Source organism: Merops nubicus, unplaced genomic scaffold (genome assembly GCF_000691845.1).
Source record: "Merops nubicus isolate BGI_N331 unplaced genomic scaffold, ASM69184v1 scaffold13425, whole genome shotgun sequence".
Classification (NCBI taxonomy): Eukaryota; Metazoa; Chordata; class Aves; order Coraciiformes; family Meropidae; genus Merops; species Merops nubicus.
Window position 1 is genome coordinate 1 of NW_008610336.1, and position 22714 is coordinate 22714.

A 22714-nucleotide genomic window follows, 5' to 3' on the forward strand; every position below is an offset into this window, starting at 1 on the left:
AGCCTGACTTACTGGTGCCATGGACCTCCTCGCCGGTGAAGCGGATGTTGAAGGCATAGGTGGGGTCCCCCCCACTGGCCAGCTTGACACAGAGCTGTGAGGAGGGCACACAGGCCAGCTGCCTGGCTGCCTGGCAGAAATAAGAGTTCTCTGAAGAACGGATCTCCCCTGTTTGAAAACAAAAGGAAAAACCCCATGAAATCCCCCCACTCGTGAGTATTTTGCATCAATAAGCACCTGAGCTTGTGAGGGATTCAAATAGATTTTGGAAAGGGTCGATGCTGTCCCTACCTCCAACGATTTCCAAGGGATCCAGGGTGATCTCTGGGGCTGCATGATCAGCAGTTCTCTGGACTGTGGCATTCAGCACTCTGTTCATGACTGTTACTTTTGTGTCGTAGAAGATTAAACCTAAATCAAGAAACACATTTCAGCCTAGTTAAACTATCCTTCTACAACTTTATTTCCTGAAATTCTCTAACAGACAAGGGTAGAAGAATCATTTCACCTCCATTAGGTAGGTAAGATGTGGCTAGTCCACACTAATTTTCCTGTTAAAGTATTTGTTACCAATGTTTACTGTAAAAGTGCATTAGGTTAGAACAGTGATGAACACAACTCTGATGTTACATAAATAGACCTAGGCAACTCCACCAGAATCTCTGTAAATCAGAAACACTTTGCCAAATAGCTTTCAGAAATCCGAGATGTTTTGACAGTAATGCTAGAGGCAAGAAAACATGATAAAAATCAGGCCTCTCACATTGCACCACAAATACAGGCTCTGTGAAAGGCAAATCCCTGAACATTCCCCACTTCCCCATACTGGGTTTACAAGGGTTTTTTTCTAGCTGGGCCAGTATAACCCCTGCTTACCCACACTGATATCTTTGGTGCTTTCTGTAACTTCATAAAAAAACAAGTTAGGGAAATGGAATGACCCAAATCTTGGGTTTGTTTCCTAATGAAGGCTTGTAACAACTGTTTGAAACGCTGATGCAGGGTAAGTGTTTTCTTGATCTCTCTAATCCTACTTCAATGATCACAAGGATGCCAACACATCCTGGGACTATCACTCGACCTGCTGCTTGTTGATACAACCCACGAAACACGCCCAGGAGCTCAGTGTGGTGCCCAGTGACCCTTTCAGGCTGAGCCCATGCTCCCTGAGAGGCTGACCTTTGGCCTCCTGCAGCAAGGCAGCGATGCTGTTGGCGTACATCTCCGTCTGCCGGAGTTCCACCAGAGGCAGGAAGAAGGTCTCCAGGGTGGTGTTGAGGGACTGCAGCAGCGCAAACCGCAGCCGCAGGCTCTCCACTGGAACGTCTGAGGGGGGAAACATCTGGTCAGAGAGGTGAAGAGGTTCCCTGCCTCCTGCAAAGTCCATCTAACCAGCAGATTCTGTCCAGGAGACACACGAGATTCCCTCTAAAGCAGCCCCTCCTGGCCCCTGCACATCAACAGGAGGGCTAAAGATGCAACACCAGGCGTGGTCTGTGATGTTCCTTCTCAGATCTCCAGTCTCTGGGTGTCTCAGTCCAGAGTCTTTCATCATCACTGCATCTGCCTTATCTAGAGACCCTCTGAAAGGAACTTTGTGCTCAGAACAAGGATTAGGTGACTCAAGTCTGCCTAGGACCAGAACTGAAATTCAGAAATTGAATCTCCTTTCCCCTGCAAGCTGAACCTATCAGGTATCTTCATGCTCCAGCCTGATGCAGGAGGTCTGCTTGGAGAGCAGAGAACAGCTGCAGTGCATCTCTAACAGTGCTGCCAAAGACACCATGGTGCCCAAGCACACCCCAGGAGGGAGATGACCCAAACCCAGTGTTCCCTCAGCCCACAGAGGCTCCCACCTGCAGCCTCCAAAGGGATGTCCCAACTACCCATGTGACAGCCAGCTCCTTCAGGAGCACTACCTGTCTCTTCCACTGAAGAAAGCCCCTCTGCAAACAGTCTATACGTACTCAACAGACAGGAAATTCTGGGATCTGCTGCATCAGCTGGGTCCAAATAAACTTCATGGGGATGGAGTCGTGCTGGTGTGATGGCAAGGTGACGACAGAGCCTGTTGATGTACTGGACCAGGGCCACGTCCATCTCCAGGGTCCACTTTCGGGATGCTTTCTGAGCATGTCTTGCATCAATGCAGGCACACCTGAAAGGTCAGAGCCACAAGACCTGTTGCAACCTGACTGTACCACTGCTCACTAAGAGCACCTAACTTACTAAGAGCACGTCCAGCACAACACCAGTTGTCTTCCCCTTTTTTACTTCTCTCAGCAGAGCTGTTTTATTACCAAAAAATCCACTTTGAGAATAAGAACTGTTTTATCACCTACCTGGTATTAAATAACATGGAAAAAATAGTTATCACTGGTATTAAATAACAAGGAAAAACAGGAACTGCTGTTAAGCTTAGGTACTGCACTATCTTCTGTATGCTCTGGAGCTGATATAGGGGAAGGGGATGTGGGAATTAGCTCGTGGCTTAACACAGGGAGATAAGGAGGATTCATTTAAGGGACTTTCTTCCTGTACAATATTAACAAGGAAGTAACTGTTCCCTCTTCTCCAGTGCTACTGACCCTGTAACAAACCTGCCAGGTTAAACAATTACCAAGTTCATGGAGTGGAGAGCTGCTGTGGAAGGAAACCAGAGACAGCCAGATTGGCCTGATGAGAGTTGTAGAGCTATTTAGTACACATTTTGGAAGCTACAGAGGACAGTATGGTGTATGATTTCTTTAGATATGCTGTGCACAAGAAAGTCTGCACTTTGACAGCACAGTGACTCTTTTAAAACATGTTTTAAGAAAACAACCAGTGTGGAATTTTCTCTACAGACCTTGGAGCCACAGGCAGGAGTTTGTGCGTTACTAACAAACTGATTAGAGCTATCTGGAGCCAGAACACTTGGGGTCAAGTTTTTTTTCTGAGTGAGCACAACTAATCAGCATCACCTTTAGATAAAGATTTGCAAAGTTTACCTTTCAAAATGCAGATCATATCCACAGGACAGGATAGCTCTCCAGACACTACGGATGTCCTGCTTAGATCGGTCAACCACGAATCTGTGAAACCCATCCAGCGTCAGATACTTCTCCTCAGGAACTGACAGCAAAGATATGACCAGCACAGAGTTAGAGACTGACTGTAAAGCCTGCACACCACACAGGAAACTAGTTGGTGTGTGAGGTGGCTGCCTGCCAGCTTCCTCCTGGTTCTACTCATCCCACCATGGTTGGGTTTTTGAGGAGTTTGAAGCATCACGCTGCTGAGGTCAGCAAGTGGCACTCATCCTTCCCTCTCAAGGACACAAGTCCCCCAGCTGCCCCCTAGAACAGCTCCACCAATGCATCTAAGCAGGGATCCATACTTGGCTGAATGCTGAAACTCCCTTCTTCTGAACTAACCTGGCATTTCCTACTGTGAAGAGCAGACTCCAAGCTCATGTCTATTCACTCTTCCAACCTGACTAGAGAGAGGAATAATCCAGACCCTGGAACTAACCCCTGTCACGGCATGGCTGTGCTGTCTCCTCCAGGAATAGACTAGTTATGAGGCATCTGAAGCTTCTCTTTCGTCCCATTCTCCTCTTGTAACTTAATGATTTTCCTATGTAAGTTGAGAAACATGATTTAAAACCACCTACTTCAACCCCTAATCTTCCACTGTACAAAAAAGGTCTTGAAACTAAACCTCTTAGGAAGTCAGTTCTCTGCCCAGTGTATTCACCTGGCCTATGCACAGTTTTGTTCTCACTTACATGGAGATGTTCAGATTCATGGATATACAAATAAAACCAGCATTTTAAATCACTCTTTTAAAAAAATCAAGTTAGCCACCTTAAAACCCCAAATCTATCACGACATAACAAAAACATGTCAATACAAAATGTGTTTCTTTTCTAGAATGTAAAGCTCTAGAAAAATTCTATGCAGCTCCTACCTTCCTGTTTCTTTGTGGGGGACTTTTCAGGGTCCTTCTCTTCAGGTTTGCTCTTCTCAGGAGATTTTGGCTTTACAGTAGGTTTCTTCTCACTTAAGGCTGTTCGGCTAAAGGGACAAAGTGAATGTTAGGATGAAAGTTTACTTTTGTCTCTTCAAGAAACCAAAAACATTTCTTGTTCTCCCAGTTCCATTTCCCTCTTCCAATCCAAAATATTGGATGGGGAATAAAAATCTGGGTTCCTAGAGAGTAGCTTTGCTACTGTTAAAAGGCTGAAGACACCAACCTGACACTATTGAGCATGGACTTCTCCTTGGTAGGAGGTTTGGTAACTGGGCGCTTGGTGCTCACAACTTTCACTGGATGCTGTTCCTTGCCTGCCTTGTTGTACTTGCTCTTGTCAAATTTTGGCTTGGGTACACCATATTTCCTTAAAATCTTCCAACACAGAAAGTGAATTGTTACTCAATGCTTTGAAGATACACAAAAAAGATGCTGAAAAGAGTTTTTAAAGCACTACCTGAGTAAGCTGGTCCTCCAGCACCTTCTTTGGAGGGCGGACGTTTGTGAAGAACACATGAAGGAGGTTTCCAGGAGTCTGAGAATTGATCTGCTCTTTACTGAGATAGATGTCAGCAACCTTAATGGGTTTTGCTGGAGTGAGGCTCAGCATTTGCTCTGAATGGACACAGCTCTTAAATATTTCTGTCAGGACTTCCCGAGCACCTGGGACCAATTTCTCACCTAATATAGTACAAAATACCATGACAACCATTGAGTATTTGAAATGTTAAAAACCATTTTGCATTCAACAAAATATTCTAAGACATGCTACTTCCTCTGGGAGAATAAAAATCATTCAGAAACATTCTACAGCAGACCTGAAATTCCTACACTCTAATACCCCATTTACAATAGAGGGTTAAGTGTCTTCTCCTGTTTTGGCAATATAGTGTTATTGTTAGCTGAGTGACTGCAGTGAAAGAATTATTTATGATGCCAGGATAAAAATTAGGCTGTGTAGGTACACAATGATACCTGTCAATTGAACCAGTAGTCAACTGAACTTCTTCCAATTATTACCCTCCCCTGGCCCTCCATTCAGGATTCTGGCCCATCCCAGGTGGATTAGGGTTTGTGCAGCTTTTTTGCTGTTCAAGAACATAAAATCACCAAATGTTCTGTCTGAACAGTTTCTACTCTAAATTTAGGTTTTCCTAACAGTTGTAAGTTATTACAGTGGCTATTTTCTCCAAACAAGTCACTGGACTTAGTAGTTTTTTGGGTTGGTGGGCAGTTTTTTAGGTGGTTGTGGTTTTTTTCCTTAAATTCTTTATTTTTTTTAACTGCTTGATCAGCTGTGAGGACAGCTGAGCAATGCTCAGATTGCAAAGAGCTGCTTGCCAACAGATGAGAGGGAGGAAACTTGATTTGAAATGACTTCCTGGCTCCCCCTCGTTGTCACCCACCCATGAGTCACACTGAATTCATGGCAGCAAGGAGAATCTGACCCCTGTACATCCCCCAGAAAAATAAACAAGGTACAAGTGAGGTATTTGCCAGGATGAAACCCACGTACCTTTTATGGACTTATCATTGAAATAATCTTCTAGTGCTGGGCTCCCTTGTGTGTCAAATAAGCTCTGATTTACAGTAGAAACAGTTAAAATCTCTTCAGTTGACATTTCCATCAGTTCATCTTCACCATCCAGGCTTGACAAACCAATGAGATCACTGCTATTGAAGAGACTGGCTCGAATTTTCTCTATCTTAGCTCTTGACCTTATCTGTACAAACAACAAAATTGGTTAACAGGCAGACAAAACAACTTAACTGTCATTAATATGAGGTTGGGTCTGAAGCCTTCTCTCTCTCCATGCAGGTAACCACTACTGCACCTCTTCTAGTGTTCTTGTGCATCAATAATTTGATACCAGAATTCAGAAAACATCCTCTCTAAGAACATCTGGCCACTGAAGCCACCATGCTGAGAGCTAATCAGGCACAGCTCTGAACCAGCTATTCCACTTCTTTGCCTGGAGACAGCTCTTAGAAACATCAGATAAGAAGCTGAAAGTTTCAAGACAGGTAACCTGTCACTAATGGCAACTCTGCTGTCCTTGCTTCAATTCTCCACTCAGAAAAACAGATCTAAATTAGCACAGGCCTTGAAGCTTCAGCTCCACGGATTGGGAACAGGAACAATAACTTCCTTTGATTCCAAGAATAACCCCCACGCATCATTATCACAGCAGCTACAGACTTGGAGCAGGTTTCAATGCCAGTAGTGACAGCTTTCTGCACACACTTTATGGTTTATTTCAGCTCTGGTGTCTTCATGTCAATTAAGAGCTTAAGAATAGCAACTGAAGGTTTTCTATCTGAATAAGGCCATTTTCTTCTGAAAGGGAAACTGATACAATCCCAGGCTGTGCAGAAATGTCTCTTTACATTCACAAGCTCTCAGCCATGTCTGTGGTTTTTGTAAGCTCCTGATAACTCTGCAGCATGCACTTAGTGTAACAACAGAGGGGGAGGGTTCTTGGGCATAACTGAAATCCCTGAGGGATCTGGCAGCGAGTGATGATCCCCCACAGGGCTTCAGAAAATTAATTTGGAACCAGACATTAACAAAACTTATCATCTCTTCTCATGTAACTTTTTATAAAGAGATCTGTGGATGGTTTAAAACATGTGAAAATGTAGTCATTAATGATAATTGCCTTGTGGGTCAAACCAAAGGGGCACCTGTCTCTAAATTTATCTCCAGCAGTGGCCAGTAGCAAATTTTTGAATAAAGTTACACAAGAGAGGAAATCAATAGATCTTTTCCACTACATGTTCTCTCAGCACTTTAAACATTTCCTGACTGCTGTGCTTAACAGCTGCCAATTTGCACATCCTCCATGAATGTAATCCTGCAGGAACTCATTTATACTCTCTGCTTCCACAACACCTTGCTGCAGTGAGCTCTCCAACTTGGAATGTGCAAGAGTACTTCCTTCTGTGTTAAAACTGCTGCTTGATAACTCCACTACCAGGTCCCCTCTATCTTTTGAGGGATGGTGAATGCTTCTAAGACTATGAATAGTACAGAGAAAGTCAATGGAGAATGTTCTGTGCCCCTCAGCCACCCTGCCCAAGCTGAGATCTCCTAGTCCCCTACATCTTGTGTGCACACTGGCACGCATTCATTCTGCACCCATCACCTATGCTGAGCTGCACCTTGCTAACAGTGCCCTTCACTCTCCATCCTTCAAACTGTGGCCTCAGTCAAGCAGAAGAGTCTTTACAGAAGAGAACAAACCACAAAAACGAGAGTATTTCTCCAAGCCAGAGGTTTTAAAAGTTACTAAAATCAGATCACTATCATCCAGAAAAAAACTGCCCCGAAAGACACCCCCCTTCCTGATGAAAGCTGTTACCTCCACTACAGCAAAACCTTTGATGGGCCGTGCCAGGAGGGGCTGGTTGTCCAGAGAGGTGACCGTGTACATGGAGCCCACGTCCGACACGGACGCCGTCTCCACGTTGTCCAGCGGCTCCCCGGGCTGCCGAGGCTCCCGGTGCTGCAGTGAGAGAGGTCCAGGCTCTCCTGGCTGGACACCACGTGGGGTTCCAGCAGCCCCGGGGGGATGGCCAGTTCCAGCCCAGCTTGAAACTGGTCCACGGAGATGTCGCTGACGGTGCGGGAGATGCCCTGGGAGCTGCAGAGGGAGGCCTGGCTGGTGGAGGCCGAGGCGCTGACGCTCATGGCTGGGGTGACACTGCTGGAGCTGCTCACGTCCAGGCTGTCGGCGCTGCTCGAAACCATCGGCTTCTCCAGCTCTGTTCTGCATTCTCCTCCTTCTGCTTTGTCCTTGGTTTTTTTGGGATCCTCTTCCTGCAGAGGGATGTAGATCTCGTCTTTGAAGACTCCGCCGTGCGCGTTACAAGCCTTCCTGATGGCGCTCCGGACGGTGCTCTCCTCCAGGTGGGTTGGGATTCCAGAGATGACCAGCAAGCGGCTGTGAGCCGTGGGACCCACCAGAGCTTGGCATGCATCTGCTACAGCATCGTTTGTCACCCCCAGCCCCTGTGGATCCTTCCTAGTCAGGTGTCTGAGAATGATGAGCAGCGTCAGCGCTCTGTGGAACCACAGCATATCCTCAGGCTTGCTTCCTCCTATGCTGAGGATGGCTGTGTCTGTTTCAGCTGCTCTGGATGAGGACCTCTTGCCTGAGGATGATGTCTTCTCCCGCTTCATTTTGACTTTTTTCCTCTTTGACAGCAAGCTTGGACTCTGCGGCGTCTGTCCTGGAGAAGACGAGGATGAGGAGGAAGAGTCACTAAGATTTGGAGCACTTGTTGAAGACATCACATTAGCTGTTACACTCATATTGATAGGTAAGGTTACTTCTGCTACAGCAAGGCAGACTTCCATCAGAGCATGGAAGTATGTTGAGAATCTCCCTTGGTCGGCCGCTCCAACCCCAGAACCACCACACGCGTTCCCAGACACCCAGTTTTGTGTTTCTTCATCATACAGCTTGTGGAGTTCTGACTGCAGGGCCATAAGCATAGCTAGACAGGGATTGAGCTGAAGGGCAATGGAAGATGAGAGTCCTGCTGGATTTTTTTTCTGCTCCAGGTTGTGAATTTTACGAAGCAGCTCAGCCAAGAGATGAAATATTAATTCCTTCACGCACGCAGCCATGTCTGTGGTCCAGAGGAAGTTCCCTGGGTGTGGAAGGCAAGAGAGGGGAGTCAGTATTCACTGTTTGCAGCTTGACAACATGAGTAACATTGAAAAAAAAGGACAAGAAAAGGTTATTCAAATGGCTGTATGTCAGCAGTAAGACAGAAAGGCCATCCCAAGAAGTGCATATCAATGGAAAATGTCTAGGTTTTAAATATGACAGTTTATAAAATTACAATGGAAGAGCTCAGAAATACTTTATGACTAATTTTTCTTTTCTTCCTAGAGTCGCCATCTGAGCCAGCACATGATTGATGCTCATTACTAAGGAATTAGTGCATTCTCACCTAAAAATTCCACTACTTGCAAGAGAACTGAAGCAGGAATAGTATCCAGTTCGTCTTCTGATTTTCCATCCCCATCTTCCAATTTCCAAGTTAATAGCTGTTCTGTGAATGCCATTGCCAGGGGGAATTCAAGGGGAAGGGAATGCAAGACCAACACAGCTCCAGGAGGAGGAGATACTCCTAAGCAAAAAGATCAAAGAAAATGCTTCTCATGACTCTAGGCATTTGCAAAGCAGAAGTATTAACATATCTTTTAGGGTTTTTTTTTGAGGCTAAATTTATGTTGAGAATTTTCTCTATTAATGACCTTGTAATAAACAAATAGGAGTGTTTACCTATAATGACAAGTTGATATAATCTATAATTATAAATGTACAGATTAACATTTTTGTCTACATGACCTATGAAATGGAACTCTTTAGCCTGTACATATCTAAATACATCCAGGGCTTTCACCAAACCAGTTATAGGTAGTATGATGGTTCCAATCAGTATTGAGAAAAACAGAGATGCTGTAGTTCAGTGAAAGAACTTAATGACCTCCAGTGGAAAGTTTTAAGAGCTTACTGCACTCAGTCACCTTCACTGCTCTAAATAAATCACTCTGTCTTTCCCTCAGGCTGGAAGAGTAAAAAGAATATTAATGATCACTCTTGCTTGAGAAGCTGGGATGACCTATGTGCTAATATACTGCATATATATTACTCTGTGTATTAAAGGGCCCTACAGTCACCTACAGAAGAAAAAGAAAAAAACTAATCTCCATCTGCAAGACAGCAGCTCGAACAGCAACAGCATCAACTTGAACACTGCAGAAATATTCAAAACCACTGCTTTGTGAACTCCTGGAACACAAAAATCAGGAAAAAAAGAGAGCAGATCTGAAGAGATCTAACAGAACTAACAAAATCAGAGTCAGCCTGCTTCCAACATTTATAAAACCATGTTTTCTTGGTTAAAAATTATAGCATATTTCTGCTGGGACACCTCTTGTACAAAAATACTGTCACAACAGATGGTAGGATGAGTGACAATATAGGAAGGTCCTCCAGATGCTTGTCTCACTTCTGAGACTACAGTTATAAAGGGTTTTTTATTGTCTCTTTTTTTACCTAGCTTGATGTGGACCTTGTCTGTGGGGGTGATCACTGAAGGGTACTGGTTGGTGGTTGGGGGAGGTGTGAGGCCTGTGTTGGTTGGAGAGGCATCCCGAGGATAGCACACTGCTTCAATGAGGTTCAACTGACCATTCCTCTTCACTTTATGCCCAAGCCCATAGACAAGCACTCGAGCCCAAGGAGCTTTATACAGGGATGAACTACAAAAGGATCAAGAATAGTTCAGTTAGACTGCAACTAGCTACTAAAAATCCCAATGCGACCCCAGAAGAATGAAACACTCTGCAGTATTTAACCCACCACCCAGAAGATGAGTCTCTGAGGAGAGAAAAATCTAAAAATAAAAAGAGCACCCACATAGTGAGGGCTGACAGAGGCTCAGAGGCACATCTTTGACCTTTGCCACTCTGGGTCCCTCAATTACTCACTCTTTGCGGAATCCAGACTGACTTTCCTTGCAGGACACAATTACAAATGCAGCCCCAGGAAAATTAACATCCATATTGACTTTGGATTCAGAAATTGGGAATTCTTCAGCAGGATGGTGCTGTCTGTAAGGTAACATTTCATAATGAAAGCCCCAAAACAGCAGCAGTAAACTACCTGTCTTTTTTTTTTCAATAAAATAGAGCATTGTAAATAATGACACAGTGTGAGGCCACTCCAGTTTAATATGATCCAGAGTATTGCAGAGTGCCCACTATGCTCAGAATACAAATGCAATCCATCCAGGGAAACAATTCAGTGTGAGGGACACCACTATAGAAGTTAGGATCACACATAATGCAAGGGCCTCTTAGAAAGAAAACCAAGACTGCTCAGAAAACATTATTGAATATTTTACCTGCAAAAAGGAGCAGATCTGTTTAGTGAGGTCTAACAGACTCTCCTCTCCTTGATGTAGTGTCCTAGTAATGGCAACAGTAAGCCACTCCCTGATGGCTTGGGAGTTGCCCTGGTAGAAGAGATCTGTGGCAGCACAGTTCTGGGAATGGACACAGTGTTGCAGGGACTGGGCCAAAAGGATAGAACTTGAACTGATTGTTCCATCTGTAATGACAAATAAGATGTGACAATTTGGAGGTCGCTTCAACGTGTTTATACAGCCTGTGACACAGACAGTGGAAGTTTTAAAACACTTGGAAGATTACAAGCCTCTGTCTTCACCCCTGAGCAAGTGCAAACCTCCTCCCCAAAAGGTCAGCAGTAGAAGGGACCCACCCAAGACCAGACTTGCACCCCTGACATGGTTGGTTGCAGATGGGATGGCCTCTAAATGCCAGCTGTGTTCTTCACCTGCCTTAAGCCAGCCCTTAGGGAGCTCTGCCAGACACACACCCAGCTGTGGGTTCAGAGCAGTTCACTTTGTCTCAGGTTTGAAGGCATCTCTCAGTTTATTGCAGAAGTATGACAAGGACAAGTGACAAGAAGTTGTTCTCCCCACTCATCCTAGATGAGGTGAAGCAGCTTTATCTGTCCTCAGGCTTGCCCCATTCATGAACAAGACAGCTTTTGGGAGGCCCCAAGTGGATCACAAGCCCCAGCACCTCATGGCTGTTATTCTGGAGCTAATGGGAGAGGCTGAAGAAAAACAAAGTACAGTGCACAAAGGAGTGGGCAATTCACCAGAACGTCAGGTTGGAAATTGTATCTATTAGCAGGACTTGAATTAGACATATTTTAAAAAGGAAAAACTAAAGAAAAGCTTGTAAAATTATTCTCAAAGCCATGCAAAGTAGTGCTGTACTCTGCAAGAGGGTCTTTTACAATGCGGCATCAGTTAGAGGTAGCCAAGTTCCAAAGTAGCTGGAGGAGTGAACAGGACTCTTTCCAATAGTCAATAATTACTTTCAATTATTAATAGCCTATATTTAGCACTTCCTACTTCCTCCTTATGCTCCAGCCACGTTACACACATTTCTTTGCATGCAGAAGAGCTTTGTCACAATCATTGTCTTAGTTAACACTCACTTGAATTAGCCCAAGATCCTTTTCCATGATTCAGCACATACATTCTCTAACCAGATCTGTGATTCCAGTAGGAAAAGGACAAACCACTTTGTGAAATGAAGAAGAATTGAATTTTGAAAACTGAGACCCAACTGGCATTTAGTTTTAGTACCCTGGATTCAAACTGTAAAATTCCTTACAAGTATCCCATATGGATACTCCCCCCGCCCCCCAATAAGAAGAAGACCACCAATGACAAAGGGGCAGCAGCACACTGAGTGGAGGCTTAGGAGAGACTCTGAACTCTTGAACACTTAGATCATCAGCCAGATTTTCACCCTATCACTAAGGTCAGGAATCCACTGAGACTTTTTTTCAAATCCCATCATTAACAACTAATTCTTTTTTCCCCTCAGAAAACTATTGTACCAAAAAAAGAACTGTGATAAAAAATTAGTATGGACCTGGAAGAGGTGGTGCCAGAAGTTGGTTGGAGAGCAACTGCAGGTGCTCCAGGGTGATATCACGGATGGCAGGAATATGGAACAGTCGAGTAAACATGTGTGGGGATTTGGGGGCAAAAATATTGAGGAGAGCCATGCGGCAGTAGAGCTTGGCCAGAGCAGCTTCGCTTCGCAGGAGCTCTCTGCAAAACAAACATCAGAACATAAAACTGCCTCAGCATGCTTCCCGTGAGCCATACCCAGCAACCTGCACCTGGATCCAAACAGACAGCCAATTATTTAAAAGGTTCAAGTAGATCCAAGTCTTTCTTATTCACTTAAGAGAGCACTCAGCACATCTAACTCCGGTACCAAATTAAGGCACCTGAATTAGAAGCCACAAAGTCATCAAGAGTTCTGGGGCTTTTAGATAGCAACTGACTGATGGTAGAAACCTGAGCTCCAAGGAAAGTACCTGTTAGAGAAGCATGTAAGAAACCATTTTCACATGAGTAAGGAAAATCCTTCTAACAAGACAATTATAATACATTTTCTTTATTATCCAATTAAAACCAAAAAATCTAAAAGCCCATTAATAAAGCATGAAGATTTAATGAATCTTTTCCAGCTTTAATCCAACAACACAGGTTCAGAAGTTTACTACTGCTCAAAATAAGGCTGCAGTAGAAAACTGTACTATAGGAGATTCTACAGATAACATCAGGTAATACAAATGCCTTTTAATGACACTTCTTGTTTACCTGTGAATCTGGATGTTGGTGTTATCCAGGGTAACCAATCCATTGGTTGCAGTCCTCCTGTAACCAGCAGGTGGCCTCTCTAACATGTCAATAGGGTACCAGTATCTCACCAGAACTCCTTCACTCCGGAGATAGGTCTCCACTTGTACCAATTCATTTACCTGGAACACAGAGACCAACACTGTCAAGAAATAATATTTACCCCCCCCCCAAAAAAAAGCACCACTTCAGCATTCTGAGCTGTTTAATACACTTAATCATATTTGCTGACAGAAGTGTGATGCTGATACACTGAAAACCCTCCCAATGTATCTCTACTCACAGAATCAACATCCAAAACAACACCATGAAGACCAAATGTCTTCAGCATGCCACGAATAGCAAACTTGGGTAAAGCTGTTCCAACAGCACTGCTGGTGACGTTGTTGCTGTCAGGAGAACGAGTCACCACTGTGAGACCTGGTCAGAAAGGGACAACACCATTTTTAAGGTCCAGCATTTTCCTTGGATTGGCAATCTAAGCAGTAGATCCCATGTACCAGAGCCCTTTAGCTTTTATTTTCCCCTTAAATTATGTTTTTGCTGACCTTACCTTTTCGTACTTTATCGATTGTAAATTTGTTTGCTTCATCTTTGATATCCTCGATAGTAGGAAGGTAAAGGTCTCTTGGGATGCCACCATTTTCCTCATAAAGGAATTCCACAGTTTGTCGTGCTATGTCAACCATTCCTGGTAGACAGAAAGGAGGGCTAGTTATTTTTCCCCAGCCACTTGAAGTTCTTATTCTCATTACATTATAAACAGATGAGCTACCTAATTACTTAAGCATTCTTTCAGTCAAACTGACACACAGGGAGAGGAGTCTTCCTGAGAGACACCTGCATGCTTCTCATTAGGGCTCAGAATTCCTATTTGGCTCTTACTGTGACTCTCCCACAAAGAGGTCATCTTACCAGAACTGTATTCACTTACAAATCCTCCCCTTATTAAAGTGTTCCTCAAAAGTTTTGCATTGATATAGTCATAGACAGAAAATGCATGCAGAAAATCTCCTCCCAAACATTTAGCCCAAAGTATTGCTGTATCCACATTGCAACAGCACCACAAATCCTGCTGCTATTTCTAAAGCCACTTGCCCTACTTAAACTGTGCAAGTTAAGTAAAAGCATTAAAGAAAAATCATGACCCCAAACCAAATTCTAAGCCCTTGATAAAAACAGCAAGTGGGTTTTTTTTTTTAAATTTAAATTTTCCAGCTCTGCAGTAAAACATAAAAGAAAGAGGTGTTATCTTTGCACTTCCTGGACATCATATAAAGCAACGTGCATGGAAATGAACACAGGCATACCTAACTGTAGAGCTCCTTTAATCTGATCCAGCCCAGACTTCCTCTCAGCCTCATTACGAAATCTTCTTCTAATTGTAGGTAAAACTTTAGTTTCCCAGGCTTTAACCAGCAGGGCGTAGTGATCCTCCTATAAAGAGAAATCATTTAGAGCACCAAGAAGAAAGGAAAAACAGATAGATTTCCTTAAGGAAGCAGGGAAAACCCTCACGTGGCAAAACTTAAAGCTCTGATTACAAGATCTGTATTTAGACTACAGGTTATAGCAAGAAAATGGTGTCATGTTCCTCACCCGGGGAATATCATCGTCATCATCATCATCACTTTCATCATCTGCAATAGGAGGAGGATGAGGATCAGGGCCTGATGTGATGAAGTTCTCATAGCTCAGTTCCATTTTATAGTGGCAAGATGTGTCACTGTCATACTCTGCAAAACACAGAGGGCAATAATGAGATCATAACGTACTAGAAGGCACACAAAGGTATTCCATGAGGTTTTTTGAGCTACATGCCATTCCACAGCCTCCAGTCAGCCTGTGGAAGCCTAACAGGTATTGACATAACACAACCAATTGGCTGATTCAATCAAATAGCACATCTTATTGTATCCAAAGCCTTAACGAGCTCATTTCTCATTGTAGTTGCATTAATTGAGAATAATTTGTGCCTCCCTATAAAGCAAGACTCTCTTTAATTGCCTTGTCTGAAATCAAAGCAGCAGATATTTGACAACGCTTTTACTGCTTCACCTACACAGCCAGTCCCTAGGGACTGTCCCAGGATGTGTTTAAATCCTATTTAATCGATTTTAATTTCTCCCAAAGCAATTACAAAGCCCCGTTAATCATCACGTTACGTTGCTGGGCCGTAGCGACGGCAGCAATGCGGCACGGAGGTCCGTGGGTGCCAGGGTCAGAAGCTATGCTGGTGCCAGCATCATTGTCACTATCAGAGGCCATGGCAAAGGGCAAGGCTTCAAAGTTGGCACTGATTTCTTCGGCGAGGTCAATGCACAGGTCAGCAGCGTTCCTGTGAGCCTGGCCCTCAGCATAGGCAAACTGGCGAGCTCCAAAGTTAGCACGGACTTTGGTGTTCTGGAAGAAGATGCACACAAAAGCATTAAGGTGAGCTGGGGGTGGTTTTTGATCCTTCTGCTCTTTCTGGAAGAACCTCAGCCAAAGGGATAAGCTGGGCACATCTCTGTGCCACACGGTTTTCCCAGCACTGGCAGCTGCAAAACTGGAGGCAGCAGGGGAAATAAGCGGCATCTAAACACAAACTTGGAGCTTGTCTTTTTTTCTAGCTTCAAGATACAGCATATTTAGCCAGTATACTTTGAAGCAAGGTCACTGCAGGGAAGGAATACTAATAGAAGGGCTACTAGCACAGAATAATGGCATCTCATCAAGTCAGCTGCACATTAGTGTCCTAATGGGCAGGAAAATGTCACAATAATGACAAAACACACAGGTACTTGGGAAGGGTAATGGAATACCTCAACCTAACTCAGTAAAGCTAAAAACTATCACTACTTTTTTATAGCTGAACAGGCACAATAATTTCTATATAATATTTTCATTCTCTGCAAGTATATTGAGCAATGTATTTCTATTAAAAAAATCTTGCCTTTTTCTGAATGTGGACAACTGGCCACATTCCACCAGAGACATCTTCTAGATATGGCCCAAGTCGCTGCCCACAATATGTAAAATAAACTCTGCCTTTAGCAGGCTGCCCTGGAGGGGGTGGAGTTCCTTCTGTTCTTTCCCATCCAATTCCTGCTACATCACCTGTAGAAAAATATAATCAAAAGAACATGGATTGAATCTGTTTTCTCATCCACTGTTTCCATTACATTCAGGGGATTTTCTGATTTACCAGATAAGCAAGTTAGCTGTACTCTTACATACCAGGAGAAAGAGTCACATCCAGCCTAACACTCTTCCACTGCAGCAGGCTGGAGCCATTGTAATGCACTGCTCGCCCATTGCTGAGGAGTGACACAAAAAGCAAATTAAAAAGAGCACTGAAACAAATTAGGATTACAATTTAGGGAGCTGTGACACTGACAAACAGGCAAGACAATCTCTTTTATTTTGATAAGGCTCAGGGGAGACCTTCTGGCTCTTGACAACTCTCTGAAAGGAGGTGGAAGCCAGGTGGGGGGCCTGTCTCTTCTCCCAGGGAACAACTGACAGGACAAGAGGAAATGGAAGTTGCACCAGAAAAGGTGTGGGTTGGGTATTGGGAGCAACGTCTTCCCCTTGAGGGTTGCCCAGGGCTGTGCCAGGCTGCCCAGGGCAGTGGTGGAGTCCCCACCCCTGGAGGGGTTTCCAAACCATGGAGATGTGGTGTGAGGGACACGGGGCAGTGGGGACCTGGCAGTGCTGGGGGATGGTTGGACTCAATCTTAAACCTCTTATCCAACCAAGATGACTATGATTCTACAATCATTTTAACATTCCAATTAAAACATACATGTTGCCTACTATGATGTGCTGACAATACTCCTCCTGAGGTAGTGTAGGAATGTACTGAGCAATGCCAGGATTTGTTTATATACTTCTCCCACGTACTTGTGAAAGAGACAGGTGCCCACTGGGTTGGTCCAAGCACCATCTCGTTTCTCAGCTTCTGTAGCAAACCCAAATGAAACTATTGGTCCAGTGTCATCATCTGTATCCCCATAGGAAACTATTTCAATTTCCCAGTAGAATGATGGTGCCTAGAAATAAAAATAATTTGGAAAAAAAATATTTACAAAACGTAAACTAGAAAATTTTCTTTTTCTTTTCACACACTACTGAGTGTTAAATAACACAAGCTGCTGTACAGTTGTGAGTTCTCACCTGTACTGGAACTGGTGAAGTGGCATAGATAAAGGTGCCCCGGGGCAGTCCCCCACCTGCACTAGGATCAGCCAAAAAGGTCACAGCAGTGAGGTGTGATGAGAACATGCATGCTCGGACAGGGGGAAACACTCTTGATGGGCTCCATGTGATTTCTTTGGGCTGCAAAGAGGAACAGAGCATTTTGTTCTACCAGTTACAGTCAGTCACTACTGAAATCCAACAACACATTCTGTTATGAATGCCCATTTAATACACATGCAACTCCTATAATACAATCACAACAAACCACATCCCATCACAGAAATTCATACTAAGTGAAATGTTTAATTAAGAATCCAACCAGTATGGCTCAAACCCCCCAGGCAGACCCTCCACACTCAGTGGCTATCTTCATTTGCAAAGGGCAGAAGCCTCAGCACTGTTTCTGTGCTCACCTGTCTTCTGTCTGCTTGGAGGGGAGGAGGAGGAGGCCGAGCGCAGTCACGGTACAACATCCGTAACCTTTCACACTGCATTTCTACAACCAGGAGCCTCTCCCCTGTAACACAAACCAAATCAAGTCATCAGCTCTCAAGCAAAGCCCCTCAAGTCAAAAAAATGCCATCTTCATACCAGTAAATAGAAACAAATATGACATTTGCATTTGAAGAGATCTGATCAAATAGCCTTACTTACCTATCAACGAAATTAAGGACAAAAATCTAAGGCATACAAGCAATTCCCTTCCTCATGTTTCATTTTTATCTGGTTAGCAAAGACATTGTTGTGTAATCAAGATATAAAGTTCACTTTAGTGAGGAAGTTTATGACCCAGCAAAAGCAGGAAGTCAAAGGAATTTATGTCTACTGTCAAAAAATCAGTCTGCTCCCTTTTACACTAGAGATGACACTGAAATCCTCTTGGTTTCTACCCTAACCTCCTTCACTTCAGTCACTTTTCATCCAGTGAAAGGCTCTAATGTGTTCCTAAAATGTGCCCTTCAACTAAGACTTCTGCTGAGCCCACTGCTTATCCTTAAACAAGAGGGAAGGAGAAATCAAAAGCTGAATACTAAGGAATATAATAAAATATTGTAAAACCCAGCAAAATCATCATAAAAACATATAAATGATAATGTCAAGGAATACAGAGCAGGTTACACTGGAAGCAAGACAAGTGGAGAGGGTTCAGAAGCACAGTAGCAGAAAACTAGTCCCAGGACTTGCATCTTCTGTGAGGCACAGGATAATTGTGTTCTGGCCTAAACTTCATGCCTGATGGTTAAACTGATTTAGTCTGATTTGTAGTTACTCTTAACATTAACAGCTCTGCAGCTACAACAAAACATGCTGTACTGTGCTAGCTATCAAACTCAAAGTAGCTGGAGGACAGAAGACCAAAATGAGTTTAAAAGCTGTTATGTCTCTGAACTGAACGTGACAAAGAAGCAGCAGGAACATGTTGAATAAATACCTACCAGGGCTGCACTCCTGTGCTACCAGATTAAGGACTTCTACAGCAGCTGGACACTGTTGAATGAATTCTTCACAGAATGAGCTGTCTTCTAACAGCTGAGCCATCACCAGGCATGCTCTTAATGGAAAGAGAATACGTTTCAAGCATTACAAAGTGTACACTGAATTCAAAGTTGTCTTTACATGTATTGAATTCAAGATGATTTTAAAAGCCAGCACGCCAACGGATCCATTTCTTTTTCAGGTTGCTTAGCTATGCCTTGGAACTTCCACAATGCCAGCTTCCCCTTGCTTCACAGCATCTACTTATAGGAAGCTCAGTGCATTGCCAACATTACAGGGGAGAGTTTATTTCTGGTGCTAATTTTAACATCATCCAGACACTAAATATTCTTAAGGAAGCAAAAAAGGTTTTCAGCATTGTCCCCTGCTGTCATATGTCAATACCCAGAGAGAAGAAAACAACAACACATGCAATTCTCTTCAGCATTTGCATACAGTATCAGAAGAGTGCTGCACAAAACCCAAGGGCTCACCTGGTTCTTATTTCAGCAAGAAGTCGGACCACTGCCATTACTGGAGTTGAGCCATCTCCTGTTGCAGGAAGTGAGGTGTGAATAGATAGACTTCCCTCCTGAGGGAGCAACATGGACTGGACTGCCTGTACTACCTTCTCAGTAATGGACAGTTTATGAAGAGGCAATGCCTGATGGTGGGGGGGCACGGTAAAAAGTTAAATTCAAGCAGTTAGTTTCTAAGAAACGAGGGCGTTTAATTACCTGGAGTTAATTCTTCATTTTGTACTATCACAAACCCAGCACCAAACACCAGTCAAAAAAAAAAAGAGAAGAAACAAAAACATAACCAAAAAAAAAAAAACCAACACAGTATGCAATGGAACATCTTTAAGCACCAAAAGATGAATAGCCAAGTTACTTCAATGAGAACACAAATATATAAATATATATATTGTTAAGATAATGTTTAAAAGAATGAGGCAAACTACAAATAATCTCGAATCAAAGATGAAACAGACTTTTTTACATGCTGCAGATCAATTGCCAGTATGCTGTGACCAAAAAAAAAAAAATAATTAAATAATTGATACTGTACTTAGGATTAGATTCTTAAAACTACCATACCTCAGATCTTGGAACACAGAGCCTAGATAATGGAATAGTTAATGTGTCTGATGCTTGTGAGGTCTTTCTACCGTCTATACTGGTAGGTGGAAATTTGACCGTTGCTATACCTTCTTGTTCATTAATAGATGCCACAATTCCAATGCTTCCTGCTATTCCTTTACCTAAAACCTACAACCAAAGAAGGCCTGTGTGAGGCTGAAGGCTTTACAAACAAGAAACATTGAGTGTTTAACACCACCCAGCAGCTCAGCTCACAATTAGAGCTAGATATTTCAGGGGAGAGGAATATCACACGACAGCAGCCTCCACAAGTGCTGCTGCCACTGCTTCACCACCACAGGCTACCTGCACACTGCTTCACAAGTGGGCCAGTGCTGGCAGAACGTGGTCAAAAGCATCAATTCTCATTTAAAGATACAAAATGTGAACGGTGCTGAATTACCTGAACTTCAGAACCTATTTTAATTGTCTCCTTAAAGCCACCCAGAGCACACAGGGCAGCTACTGCCTGCCGAGCGATTCTTTGAAGTTTAGCCAGTTTCCTTCCACTGCTACTGCCATTCTCCAAAATACTCTCTGCATATTTCCCAAGTTGTGGGATGTACATCAGAGCCCGAGACAGAACCTGAAGACAGAAGGAAAAATACCAGAGAACGACTTCAAAGCCCAATTCAAACAAAAACCAACGCCCCAAGCCTCCAGCCCACACAGTCTCAGAAGAATTATTTTTGTTCTTAAAGAGAATTACATAACTTGGAACATTCTAAATTCTCTGAAGTGTGAACACCATCAAAGCTGGCTCTGTTCCCCAATAACTTTTAGAATCGCAGAGTTACTTTATAATCTTAACAATAGTCTTTGCTCAAGGATTTAGCCTAAGCAACAGGCAAAGTGCTGCAGGATTCAGAGGAACATACAAGCAGTGTGCTGTGCTTCCAGCCAATGCTTCAGACCCTCAGAGGGCATGGCAGAGACAACTGGGTAGCAATGGTGGAACAACCACCCAGCAAAGGCAAGACAACTCCCTAAACAAATACCTTTATTAATCCCTGGAAAGAATGCCACGTGAATTACAGAAGGACACCACATTCACTAATTAATGCTGGATAATTTTTGATTATTCATCCCTAAAACATCAGATAGATACCATCTACTAGAAAGTGTTGCTTCTTTGCAGCTACACAGCCCAGTTTGAACTGGTATAATTAGTAAATCAGAAAGGAGTAGCTTAGGAAATTGCCAATAATTAAGTTCTCAAGCACTGAATACATGCTTGGGGTATATTGTGTTGATATTTCAGCTTCTGTTTGCTTACTTTTTCAGCAGTTGTTGTCCAGATCTGAGCTGCATTTGATTCTGGTGCCATCAACAAGCTGTGTAGCAAAGCAATCACCTCTGCTGCCATGCTGTTTGCAACATGACCACTAATGAATGGTCTCACAGGATCCGTCCTGCACAGAAGAAGAAAGCAATTTGCCCATTAACTTCAAAACAAGAGAAGGAAAGGAAGTTTCAGTCATCAGCAACAATATACAGCACAAAAAAAGGGAAGTTTATGAATACTCAGATTATTTTCTGGAGCACTACAAATACTGGTACAGAAGAAAAGCAGAATCCAGACTCTAAGTATAGAATTGGAGCAACCTACCTGGCAAGCTCTGAATTCCTCTCTCGGCAAATAGATGTTTGTGCTGTCTTCTTTTTGTCCCCAGTAGACAACCCACTAGTAGTTTCTGGATTGACAGTTTCTATGGGTGGCCCAACACTAACTATGAGGCCAGACTGTGCCCATTTAGTAGCTTTTCGAAGAGCTGCAGCAGCTTCTTCTGTAATAACTTCACAGCAGCCACTCTGGCAAGAAAATTGCCATGGAAGACAAAAATTAATGTTAGCTCTATTTGGCCCCACTACATGATGCATTTACCTCCTCTCTCTCAGAGTATGTCAAAGTACTGAGAACACATCAAAACACCCTCCTGGGTATCTATTAGTCACAGTCATAAGAAATTCTTTCTGTTGCTTTTTCTCATCTACAAAGAGATTGGAGATCAATGTGGATTCATCACCTTTAATATTTTATTCTTAAAGAGTATAGTTCCCCTTCTCTGATCAAAAAGCCACACGAGTATTTCTGGTGCAAATACTCAAAAACATGTCTGAGAACATACATGGAAAATTTAATTTAAATATGTGGTTTAAAATTCATACTATGAATGTGCATTAAACAGTTCAGGAAAGAACATTAAAGAGCTTAAACATGACCTAAAATGGCTGGAGAAAGCAGTAGCTGAAATTCTTTTCACCATCTACCCCTTTATTTACATCAATAACTATGTAAGGTAAATATTACATATAAAGTTATCTTTCTGAACAGTTCTGTAAATTAAACGTTTAACACAGGGCATTTTAATGGCAGTAAAAAACAAGATTCCTGACTGGCCTCTGACTTTTATGATGTTAAATAATTCTTTAGTGATTCCTTTTCTTACTTTTGTCATGTCTCGATCCATTTTCACCACTTTCTCCATATTGGCTCCAGTTCCTAGTCGGAATGGACGACCTTCTGAGCTGCTGTTGAAGTGAAAATAAAACACATTAGCTTTGTTTTCATTGGTGGAAAAACCTAGCTCAAGTATACAGTCCCATTTAACACATTATGCATGGTT

At 43.1% G+C, this 22714-nt stretch overlaps 1 protein-coding gene across 1 annotated transcript; it reads right to left on the bottom strand.

The window, feature by feature from the left end:
• Window positions 1-12: 12 nt before the first annotated feature.
• LOC103773514 (probable E3 ubiquitin-protein ligase HECTD4) lies at window positions 13-22619 on the bottom strand (the record flags this gene model as incomplete). Its single annotated transcript, XM_008940884.1, is given in 34 exon segments — window positions 13-168; window positions 292-411; window positions 1180-1326; window positions 1968-2158; window positions 2991-3114; window positions 3952-4058; window positions 4238-4389; window positions 4472-4695; window positions 5531-5738; window positions 7377-7492; window positions 7495-8670; window positions 8977-9156; window positions 10089-10294; window positions 10523-10641; window positions 10939-11144; window positions 12509-12690; window positions 13249-13409; window positions 13571-13707; window positions 13841-13978; window positions 14598-14724; window positions 14887-15023; window positions 15453-15690; window positions 16223-16386; window positions 16507-16586; window positions 17173-17321; window positions 17446-17607; window positions 17883-17986; window positions 18906-19021; window positions 19440-19609; window positions 20046-20216; window positions 20491-20673; window positions 21364-21499; window positions 21697-21899; window positions 22538-22619. Coding segments are annotated over 34 exon segments (6272 nt in total), but the record flags the coding sequence as incomplete, so codon positions are not given.
• Window positions 22620-22714: the final 95 nt, after the last annotated feature.